This window comes from Porites lutea, chromosome 3, assembly GCF_958299795.1.
Source record: "Porites lutea chromosome 3, jaPorLute2.1, whole genome shotgun sequence".
Lineage (NCBI taxonomy): Eukaryota > Metazoa > Cnidaria > Anthozoa > Scleractinia > Poritidae > Porites > Porites lutea.
The window spans coordinates 41,571,736-41,583,984 of record NC_133203.1 but is presented as its reverse complement, the minus strand read 5'-3'; the positions used below and the strand labels follow the sequence as shown (position 1 = coordinate 41,583,984).

The 12,249-nt window shown below is 40.4% G+C and overlaps 2 protein-coding genes across 2 annotated transcripts in view; both read right to left on the bottom strand.

Annotated features, from left to right (window-relative positions):
• The window catches only part of LOC140932324 (uncharacterized), a 64,659-nt gene that overhangs the window by 35,489 nt on the left and 16,921 nt on the right, over positions 1-12,249 (bottom strand). The window lies entirely within an intron of this gene.
• LOC140931151 (uncharacterized) lies at positions 5,199-9,010 on the bottom strand. The gene has a single exon (XM_073380900.1). The coding sequence runs from the start codon at positions 8,870-8,872 to the stop codon at positions 6,722-6,724; it is 2,151 nt and encodes a 716-aa protein (XP_073237001.1). The 5' UTR covers positions 8,873-9,010; the 3' UTR covers positions 5,199-6,721.

Here is a 12,249-nt window from a genome sequence, read left to right as displayed (position 1 = left end):
ATTAGTCGTTTTTTTTTTTATGGAAATTTGCTTGTCACAGGTTAGCTATAGTCTCCTAAAGTTATGCCAGTGACTTAAAATGGCGTGGTAAAACTCCGGGAGGTTCTTTAAGTTGAGTAGCTTAGGATCGTAATCGCTTTCGATGAGGAACTCTAGACCTCCGTATTTGCTGAGAACTTGATTTGGGATTATTTTCCACGACGCATTGGCCATATTCACACTAGAGGACGTCTTAGACGTACAGACGCATTAAACGCCCGACTGTTAAGTGCGTCCCGTTTTTATACTAGACGTCTTAAACGTCTGAGGCGACTAATTCATATGTTAAGTGCGTCGATCGGACGCACTTAACTTCAGACGTTTTATTCGTCGGACGTTTAATGCGTCTGCCTTATTTTCCGTATTTATACTAGACGTCTTAAACGTCCTCTAGTATGAATACGGCCATCACTTGATTCAGCGATACGTTTTATCCAAAGTATCCAAGCAACCTTTAGCAACCGTTCCATGATTTCAAAGTCTTCAAAGTGTCTTGACAATATTGATTTTGCCAATTAAAATTAGGTTTCTTTTTTTCCAATTGTTGAGTATTTTTTTCTAAAGAACAGATCTTTTCTTCAAAGCTAAGGGTGTTGGCTTACTTTAAGTCATAGAAAAAGTGTGTACCAAGGGCAGAGACTGGTTCTTGGGGCCATTTAAAACCAAACGGCGTAACTTTGCGCGACCTCCAACATCCTAACCACAACGCTTCGGTTTTGTTTGTGTTAATTTCGAGGCCACTGATCTGCTTGAATTTGTGTAAATGTTTTAGTAATGCATCAGTCAATTCCAGCTGCGCCCGCCCCTCTCCCCCCCGGGCTACTGCGGGGCATTTGCCCAGCTTGTCAGTCCCGGGGGTGGGGCATTTGCAAATTTTGCCCCGGGTGTACTGTCGTAATTTGTAATAATCATCGCACTTTGTAATACCTGTCGCAATTTGTAATAAATCCATCGCACTTTGTAATACCTGTCACAATTTGTAATAAACCGTGTCGCACTTTGTAATAAAAAAGCTGTCGCAATTTGTAACAACTGTCCATCGCACTTTGTAACACACTAAGCTGTCGCAACTTGTAATAATTCCATCGCACTTTGTAATAACTTTTTGAGAGTAATTAAACTTACTTCGTCAACATTAATATAACGCCAAAATATGCATGGTACTTCATAAACAAAGATGATGACGTCCGCTAGCACGTAACATCTCCGCTCATTCAAACATTTAACTTTATTCACAGTCCTAAACATTTTTTTTAGATTAATGTTGATTAGTTATCTGACTTACGAAACGCTGTATTCTTAAACCTTGCTATTGTACTAGGTGGCTTGCATTCAATGGTTACCCGGCAGGTGTACTTCCTTATATGGCCAATACGGGGATGTGCCTCTGGACAGAGCATTGTCAGAGTACAGGATCTAGATAGAGCTAGACACACTAGACACAAACGAGCCATTATTAAAAAGCATTTAATTTCCGCAAATCGTAACATCCATCCTACATCATTAGAATAAGGACACCAGGAGAGTTCAAGCTTTCCTTGTTAGATCTTATAACAGGTCGACACAACACGTGGTGCACCTTCCTTGTCTAACGCGCAATCTTAAAGAAGTAATAGTGGCCTCCATATTTTGGCCAACTTAATCAGACGAGGCCTGGAAAGATTCAAAATGTTTACTGCAAATAAAAAAAAAAACTACACCAGTGGGAAACTGTTAAACCACAACAGAAACCTAAACACAAAATCCAATTAGTCGCTGGCCAATACCTTCGTATGTACCTGTTTTTATAACACTCACTTGGGGTCTTAAAATGAGCCGGCTGGGCATTTGGTCCATTATTCTCACTTGATTTGGTCCCGTATAGGAACAAAAGGAGAACTCACGCATTCCATCCTAAAACAATTGTTTTCTGTAAGGAGTCCTCTAAAGCAAATACCATGGGGATAGTAAAAAATTATCCTTCCCTGCGCGTATACAACTCGTAAGACCTTGGGCGCTTTCCATTTAGGAAAAAAACCCGGAAATTTCGGTGGGAACAAAAGTGGAATTTCCGATTGGTAAAAAGTTGTTCCATTTGGTCGTATAAAACCCCGGTACGTCGCGGTGCCCGACGGTGAACCTGGAACTGGTCCAAACTACGAGAAACAGAAATGGAACACGACATTCCGTTCGGAAATTCCAACCGGGAAAACGGGCCCACCTTTTTAGATTTTCCACTTTTTCTGGGAATTTTCCAGTGGGATGAACCGACGAAACGTGTTCCATTTACCGCCGAACCGAAAATTCCGGAAATTTTGACTAAATGAAAAGCGCCCCTTGTAATTCTTTCGAGCGTGTTCTGGATTACTGTTTTTCCACAAAATGAGAAGGATGGAATAACCATCCATTACTACTTGAGTTACCCTATCTAAGGATCAAACCAAAGACACAAGGCCAACATCGTCAAAAATGATACCCTATTAAAGGCTAGAGATCCTCAAAAACCATACCCGATCAGGCGGTACTTACCTATCTAGCACATCCATATATGGGATTATCCCCCCCCCCCCCCCGAAGACTTCACGTGTCACGTGGCAAGGAAACATGGATTTGGACGACGAATGCCAGGTTATTCATGAATTTTCTGTTGTTAAATGTTGCCTTTCTTATTGAAATATTTTTGAATTTAAACATGATTCATATCTTTTTGGTGATATGTCACAGTAAGTTTCATGTCTTTCATAAAAGCGTTTCTAGTTGGTCACGTGATTAATCAAGGCAGAAAAATTTATAGCGGGAGACATGCATGTTTGACCAAAAAAAACGTTACGGAGATGTTACGTGCTAGCAGACGTCATCATCTTTGTTTATGAAGTACCATGCATATTTTGGCATTATATTTATGTTGAAGAAGTAAGTTGAATCACCCTCAAAAAATTATTACAAAGTGCGATGAAATTATTACAAATTGCGACAGCTTAGTTGTAACTGGGCATTTGCCAACCCCGAGCTTTTGACGCGCAGGCGGTTTCGTATCAGAATATAACTCCACATAGGATTTTACTGGAAAAGCAAGCAGATTGGCTCATTTGTCAAGGACGAGAAAAAATTGAAGAGGTTTGTAAAAGCATGTTCCCGATTTTATGTATGCATTTTTCATTGCTTATCAAGCCAGAATTACATAGCGAAACTTGAGAGCTATCGACATGAATCAACGTTCTTTGGTTATTGAATCAAGTTTCTCTTGATATTACAGTATTTGAAGAACATCCTTTCATATTTATAAAACTAGTCATAGCTGTTACCTTCAGAGCGCACTGTTAATTTTAATGTCAATATATTTATAACATTATACTAAAACCATAAACTGGTGTCGTACAAAGGAAGGCGTTAATTGAAACAAAAAATTGCACATTAAAATGCTTAAAATGGCACTACTCGACTGTGCGATCAATGAAAAATGTTGCAGTGTTGACGGAGGACGGGGCATTTGCCCTCTTTTTTCTCCCCCCCCCCCCCCCCCGTGGATTTCACAGCTCAAGAGTCCTCACCCCTAGGGAATTTGCCATCCAAGGCAACAAAAAAAGTGCTAATACCCGTGGGTGAGCCACGGGGCGGGAGAGGGGGGGGAGGGGGAGGGGTGGGGCTAGGCGCAGCTGGAATTCTCTGATGCATAGTTGTGTGACTGAATAAAGATCGCGCACCAAAACGGTGGTATCGTCTGCGTATTGAGTTCTCTTAATTCATCATCTTAATTTAACGACTTTGATGCCTTTAATAGTAGGGTCTTTCTTAAGTACACTAGCTAAGTGTTCGATTTCAAAGACGAAAAGGAGGCCAGATAGTCGAAGATAGTGGGCAACCTTGTCGCACACGTGCACCTCGCTCGAGGAGGAAGAAGTCCGATGCATGACACGGCTCGATGCTTGGTTGTAAATAACTTGACACCAGTTGAGTATGTCAGGGTCAAAATTAAACGTTTGTAAAGCGGCTCTTAAGTAGTTCCACTCTATTGTATCAAACGTTTTTCGAAAGTCAAGAAATATGGCAATACCGGGTTTTTACTCCTATTTAGTGCGAACATTACATCTTGAATTAGTCTAACGTTTTTCCCGATAAAGCGTCCTTTAATGTAACCAGTTTGGTCAGAGTTTATCATTTTAGGAAGGGCTTTTTCTAGTCTTTTTGCAATAGATTTTGTCATAATTTTGTAATCAACGTTTAGTAGAGATATGAGTCGCAGGTTTTTAAGTAAAGTTTTGTCTTTGTTCTTTTTGGAGATGAGTGAAATAATTCCGCGCTTTTGGCTGATAGATAGTGAACCATTTTGGAAAGCATAATTAAAACTGGCATTCGTCTCAGTGCCAAGGTCACTCCAGAAGAACTTGTAGAATTTCGCAGAAAAACCACCATTTCCCTTCGTTTTGTTGTTTTAAAACTCTTTTAAGGCAGTTAAGCATTCTTCTTCTGAAATCATGCTTCAAAAAGTATTTGTTCGTTTTCATCTTGCGGATCAATTGTCAATTTTTTAACATAGAGGGGGTTACAAGTTATATTAATACATAATTTATTCAAACTAAACTTCTTTGTTATTGAATGACTTCTAAGGGCCTGTTTACATGGAGTCGGGGGACCCCAGGTAGGTGAGGTAACCCGCTTAAGTGGGGTAACCCGCCTGTGCATATGATCTCTCATTTTAATTTGATCACGTTTACATGATAGGTGGCGTGACCCGCCAAGGCGGGTAGCCCGGTCTGCCAGACCGGGTAACCCTCTCAGCCAGGGTCAAATTTTGCCATGTAAACGTTCAAGGTGGGGTAGCCCGCCTAGCCGGGGTCCGATTCGTGATACATCAAATTCGCGCAAAATTCACTTTGGTGGTGGTTTTGCATCATTATTAAAGGAAACAATAGAAAGCCACAGCACTGAAGGTTGTAGCAAAAGCAGCAAGTGAGTGTTGAAGAGCATTAATCGCCAAAACACGTGGTTTGCCAGCATAAAGTTGTTTACGTGCTTAGCGACCATTCAATAATCTTGAGAAAGTGCACCCCGGGATGGCGGGTTGTAATATTGCATGTAAAGGAGGGTTATCGTTTTACCCCACCTAAGGGGGTTACCTCACCTATCTGGGGTCCCCACCTCCATGTAAACAGGCCCTAAGAATATCAAGAACAGTACATGGCACACCTAGAACCTGTAATATTGAAAGTTTTGAAATGATGCATAATCTGCCAACTGAATAGCCTGAGGTATTCAACACTTCTTTAAACAAATTCGAGAACAAACGTGCCACAACGTATATGTAGTTTGACATAAATCAGAAACAAGCAAAACAAACATTATTAACATGAAAAATATATGCTGGGAGAACAGAGAACACGTCGAAAGGCTGACCAATAAGCAACTTAAACTATATTTGCTAAGCTATCTGGAAACAAGGCCCTATTAATTGAACGAGTACTCAATATGCATGAAGATGGAACATTTGAAATTAACACGCATCATGGGAAGATGATGTGCATTAAAAAATGAATTACAATGTGTTTAAAATATACAGAAAAATTACAAAAACCTTATTGGGACTGGAGTTTACAATATGGTTCAATCATAGTTACTAAAATTTTACTAACCTAAGTGCAAATCGTAGATTAAAAATACATTAACTTTTGAAAGATCTCGCGTTTTCCATAAGGATAGTAGTAGGGAAGAGGCCTCGCCTAAAACCCTCAGTTTTACATTTGAAAAACGTCCAAGAGTATAGTCCCCTATTCGGGGTTAGACGTTTTAACAAGGGCCCGTCTTTTGTAATTTTATCAAAAGTCCTCACACATAGTTCATTACGCCTGTCCTCAAGTCTAGCGATTTTTTCGAGTACTTGACCATCAACTAGTAAAGGGGATAGCTGAAGGTTCTCCTTAAAGAAACACCCATGGCGCTTTACATCTTTTAGCCTTAACCTACATCAGATCCATCGAAGCCCAGGAGCTGACAGTGTCTCATGTTTGTATCTTTTCGAAAAGCAGGAACAATTCCAGAAGCAAGGGATGCGTTAAAAATTATGGTGACAGGTTCCACTAATTCATAGGCGAATTCTTTCCGGATACGACAAGCACCTCGTCAGGTCCCTGGTCTTTGAAAGGATGAAGTGCCATAAGCCTCCTGCAAACTTCATGAGGTTGGATAGTTGGAAAAGAGGTAAAATAGCTTGGCCCTTTTCAAAAACACTACTCTGCAAACAAAAGCGCAAAACAAAAAAAGGCTAAATTAAGCCATGACTCTTTTTTTAGTTCTTGAGTATGAGGTCGCCTTTGATTTGGGGTGGCTCACTGCTAGTGTCTTCACTTATTCAGCTTCCGGTTCACGCTCTCTTTCCTTTATTGTATACGAAGGGTTTCCCTCAGTATTTTCTTTTCATTGAGATGTTCGGCACCCGGAACAAAGGCTTCTTGCGCATAGCCCTTTTTAAATTTAAGATATTCCTCCATCCTGTCCGGTTCATTTTTAACGTTCCAGTCCAATGGCATCGTTACTATCTGCTTTTACCACACTAACATCACCTCCTAGATAAGCAAGCTTTTTCACAGCTGATGCATTACCAGATCTCACTGGCATTTGAAGAGAGGTCCTGCCTTGTGCATCACAGATGTTGATATCTTGCACTTCACACTTCACCAGGAGATCGATTATCTTACTGAAATTGCCGTTAAAAGCTGAAAGGTGGAGCCTTATCTTGAATATTTACATCCGCGCTGTGTTCTAGTAACAATCTACAGAGCTCTTCGTGACCCTTTTCAATACACCAGTCCAAGGGTGTATATCCCCATTTATCTTGAATATTTACATCCGCGTTGTGTTCAACGAACAATCTACAGAGGATTTCGTTCCCCATTAAGGCACACCAGTGCAAGGGTGTATATCCATGATTATCTTGAATATTTACATCCGCGTTGTGTTCAAGTAACAATCTACACAGGTCTTCGTTACCCTTTTTAGTACTCCAGTGCAAGGGTGCATATCCATCTTCATCTTGAGTATTTACATCCGCGTTGTGTTCAAGTAACAATCTACAGAGGTTTTTGTTCCCCGTTAAGGCACACCAGTGCAAGGGTGTATATCCATCTTCATCTTGAGTATTTACATCCGCGTTGTGTTCAAGTAACAATCTACAGAGGTTTTCTTTGCCCTTTCTGATACTCCAGTGCACGGGTGTATAGCCACGGTTATCTTGAGCAGTTACGTCGGCGTTGTGTTCAAGTAACAATCCACAAAGGTTTTCGTTACCCTTTCTAGTACTCCAGTGCAAGGGTGTATATCCATCTTCATCATGAGTATTTACATTCGCGTTGTGTTCAAGCAACAATCTACACAGGTTTTCGTTACCCTCTCTAGTACTCCAGTTGAAGGGTGTATATCCACGATTACCTTGAGTATTTACATCCGCGTTGTGTTCAAGTAACAATCTACAGAGGTTTTCGTTACCCTTTTCGACACACCAGTGCAAGGGTGTATATCCATCTTCATCCTGAATATTTACACCTGCGTTGTGTTCAAGTAACAATCTACAGAGGTTTTCGTTACCCTCGCTGGCACACAAGTGCAAGGGTGTATATCCATCTTCATCCTGAATATTTACATCTGCGTTGTGTTCAAGTAACAATCTACAGAGGTTTTCGTTACCCTTTCTGGCACACCAGTGCAAGGGTGTATATTCATCTTTACCTTGAACATTTACATCGGCGTTGTGTTCAAGCAACAATCTACAGAGGTTTTCGTTCCCCGCTAAGGCACACCAGTGCAAGGGTGTATATCCACCTTTATCTTGATTATTTACATCGGCGTTGTGTTCAAGCAACAATCTACAGAGATTTTCGTTCCCCGCTAAGGCACACCAGTGCAAGGGTGTATATCCATCTTTATCTTGAATATTTACATCCGCGTTGCGTTCAAGTAACAATCTACAGAGGTTTTCGTGACCCTTTCTGGCACACCAGTGCAAGGGTGTATATTCATCTTTACCTTGAACATTTACATCGGCGTTGTGTTCAAGCAACAATCTACAGAGGTTTTCGTTCCCCGCTAAGGCACACCAGTGCAAGGGTGTATATCCACCTTTATCTTGAATATTTACATCGGCGTTGTGTTCAAGCAACAATCTACAGAGGTTTTCGTTCCCCGCTAAGGCACACCAGTGCAAGGGGGTATATCCATCTTTACCTTGAAAATTTACATCGGCGTTGTGTTCAAGTAACAATCTACAGAGATTTTCGTTACCCTTTCTGGCACACCAGTGCAAGGGCTTATATCCAAGATTATCCTGAATATTTACATCCGCGTTGTGTTTAAGTAACAATCTGGTGAGGTTTTCGTGACCTTTATTGACTGAAACGTGCAGTGACGTGAACCCATTACTAATATGGACATGATTTACATCAGCCCCATGCCTTACAATTAAGCTTGCTGCCATGTAGTTGTTGTAATCAGCTGCTAACATTAGTGGTGTTTCTTTGCTTTCCCTCCTTTGGGCATTAACGTCGGCCCCAAGATCAATGAGGGTCTCAATAAACGTACTTGAGGATGAACTGCTCGCCTGAAGCAAAGCTGTACAATCATTGACTGATCCTGAGGCATTAATATCTACACCGTCATTTAATACAAGTTCAACTGCCTGTTCCACATCATCATCGCATGTACCCCACTGCTTCTCAGTCAGTCTACTGTTGTCCTCAGCCAACTTTTCATAAATCCTTTTGATATCAACATGAAATTGGTTTCTTCTCTTTCTAAGTGACAAGAAGTCAACTGCCGTTTTTCCTATAAATTCTTTTGCGTTATTTCCCGTTTTTGTAAGTTCCATCTCTTCTACAAAGTTGTCAAAAAGGCCACTTGCTTCTAAAACAAGGTTGTATTTTTCCTCAAAGACAGCCGCCTGGAGCAGATTAAATCCAGATTGTTCATCCACTTGCAAGAAAGCTTTTCTTGCGAGTTTCTTTAGACAGACCTATGATGAAAATGACCACGTTTTTGAGCGAAAACAATGACGAGAAAATTCATTTGCCACTTATTTTTGCAGATAATAGATTAACAGGGTTTCACTGTATTCTTATTACAAATGGACACATTTAACACAACATGTAATGGTGGTTGGCTGTTATGGTTAAAATATATGGCGTCATTAGTAACATAAGGGAACCACTTACAAATAGACATAAGAGATTTTCGTACCATTTTGTTAATAATTCTTACTATGATCAAATGAAGAGACGTGCGCATTACACAAACTTTATTCTATCAACACCAAAAATATTTCTGCAATGTTATGTGTCAAGGGAAGAAGCCAAAGAAGTGTGGGAGAAGTAAGCCGCAAGCAGAAACGGTAATTGTTTTGTGGTTTGCTGCTCGCTAACTCCCTTTTTTCTTATCTCCAATGGGACTGATCATAAGACAATGAACATTTTCAACGTTCATGCTTTTCTAAGTTTGACAGTAATTATAATCATTTATGACCAAAAATATGAAAATGGCTCCAACGGACGACAAAATTGATGTGGGAATTTGAAGCTGTTCAGATGGGGGAAAGGTTTTGAAAACAAGACTTTGTGGATGCCACCTCCACCTTCCCGACCAATGTTGACGTTTTTGTTGTCTCTTGCAGGCAATTAGGGTAGACAGTCAATTCCAAAAAAAAAATGTCGTGTATGAAAAACGTCTCAGCCAATTTTCTGTTTCATTTAGGGAATAGAATTTTGATGGCGGCTATTAGTGTGGAACTATTTTGAATGAAATCACTGGGTCTTCACAGCACTAGCCACACCCAATAATATCTAGATTACTTTGAGAGCTCATCCCAGCTGGTATGATACATTTTTAACTTTTGGCTAATCATGGAACACAAAAAACCCCACTGGAGGTGGCAGGGGGGGGGGGGGGGAGGAGGTGTAACTGTCTTAACCTTCTTACACCGGTGGGGTACGGATTTGCTTGTAAGTACAATATAGTTAAAGTTGTCATGGACTTCACAAACAATAATGTAGTTTTCTTCCCTTCCTGTGATTTCAGCATGTTAAAACCCCCGCCCCAGCGTGTCCAAAAGCCATTCAGAGAGCGCATGTGTATAAGACGCAACGCCAGAACCATAGACATTCACTAACCAAGAAATAAAATCTACCATAGAACCTTTATTAATGTAAACGGAAAGACACTCGACTTTTGCTGATGTCGGCTATTAATGGTTAAAAATAATGTTCGTGTAGAGAAGAGCAAATATAAGATCTCCACGATGTAAGCTTGGATAAAAGCTCATACGACATTGTATAGTTCCTACTGTAACGTTCAACATTATCGACACAGAATACAACAAATGTAAGCGAATTTCGTCTGAAAGGCAACGCTTGGCAAGAAGCACATACAATCTGATATCTTACTGGTTGATGAAGACTTGGCCTGGCATCATTCTTCAGCAGCAACTGCACTATGGAGTGGTGGTTTTGACGTTCCGCTTTTTGCAGAGGTGTTCGTTGAAACTTAAAACGTCACAAGCAGAGTAAATCTTGTTACATGTCACGTGCTATTTGCCAACAAGAAGAATTTTCTAGCTACCGGTATGTCTACACAAGGTAGTACAACATACAGTTAACTATCCAAACAACAAGGAAACCTGCATTAAGCGAACTTTTACGGGCCTTTCATTTACCGAACTTATAGGAAGAAATATTTGAAATTAGTAAAATCCAACTAGTGGTCTATTATCAATGCTGCGTTCTGATTGGTTGAGCTACTACTAGGCTATATGTTATAGCCCACTATTAGCGAAAAGCGCCGTATTTTTGGCGGCAAAATAAGGATTAAAGTCTAGCTTTAACCAGCTAAAGTTTTTTTGTCTCGATATTTTTGACCAGCTAGTTGGATTTTACTAAAACAATTATTCCTCTCGCCCTCATGGCCTCTGAGTGAATAGTCCATTCGGCCTTCGGCCTCATGGGCTATTGACTCAGAGCCCATTCGGGCTCGAGGAATAATTGTTAATAAGCTCTGCCATTCCCCCGCTTCATGCACCACGCCCGCTTAATACAGTGAAACCTGCATAAAGCGGATGAAAAGGACACTTTGTTTAAAGCGTCCAAATAAGGACTAAAATAAACTTTGACATTATCACTCTGAAATTAAAATAACTAGAAAACCTAACAAACCGGTTAAACCACTTAAAAGGCTATGACGTAATCGATGGTATAGCATTTCACCGCACGTTAATGAGATTCCACCGCATAAAAAAGGCCCAACCGGTGTGCCTTATAATACTCAACACTCAAAAGTCAAAAAGGTGAATACATCAACACGGTTGCTGAGGTCAATTTAATTGGTCATCCTAGAGAGATTCATATGTGGATAAATAATACTCGAAAAACAAAAACTTCCCTTGCCCCACCCCCCATTACAATGTTCATTGTAAAAAATAAATTGACTGACTCACCCTGTCTTTAGCGTTGACATTCGCTCCGTATTTCAACAACAGTTTGACAACAGAATCCTGTCCATACCAACAGGCAAGATGAAGAGGAGTCAAAGAAAACTATAGAAAACAGGAAGAAATAACGCGGTCAGATAATATTGAAAAAAAAAGCGATCCAGTGCCATACATTACTAATGACGGCCTTTTATGAAATAAACTTACGAGTCTGCGATTGGACTAATTTTTAAAGGCCTAGTTTAGACCAAAGCCATAGCGTCTTCTCTACTTTATCTTTTTCAGTTTACAAGGAGCGAACAAAGAATAAAACTAAACTTAAGCCCAAATGCCACACGTTGCAGGCCACTTTCCAGTAGTATAGGGCGCATCACCGAATTATCCTTCTTTCGCGATGGAATCTTATCTACACTGCATGTGGTGGAATACATTAACGTCGATGACGTCATAGCCTTTTGTCCTTATCTCATGAATAAAATGCAGTAGATTCTTATTATCGTCCCTTTTCTGTATTTCTAAGACCCAGTTCAAACATGTACACAAAGCCTGTGTACAGACGTCCCCCCTCCCTCAGAAAAAAGCGGGAGAAGAGACGTCTGTGAATCGCCGTCGTTAATCGTGTTCCGGTATACATTTGCATAAATTATTTTTTGTTGTTGTTTCATCTGACAGTTGAAAAGGTGTTGACAGATCAACACGACTGGGGACTCTTTTAGAGCACGTACGTAGTTATTCTCTCGGATGTTCTCAACATTTATTGCTAAGCTAGG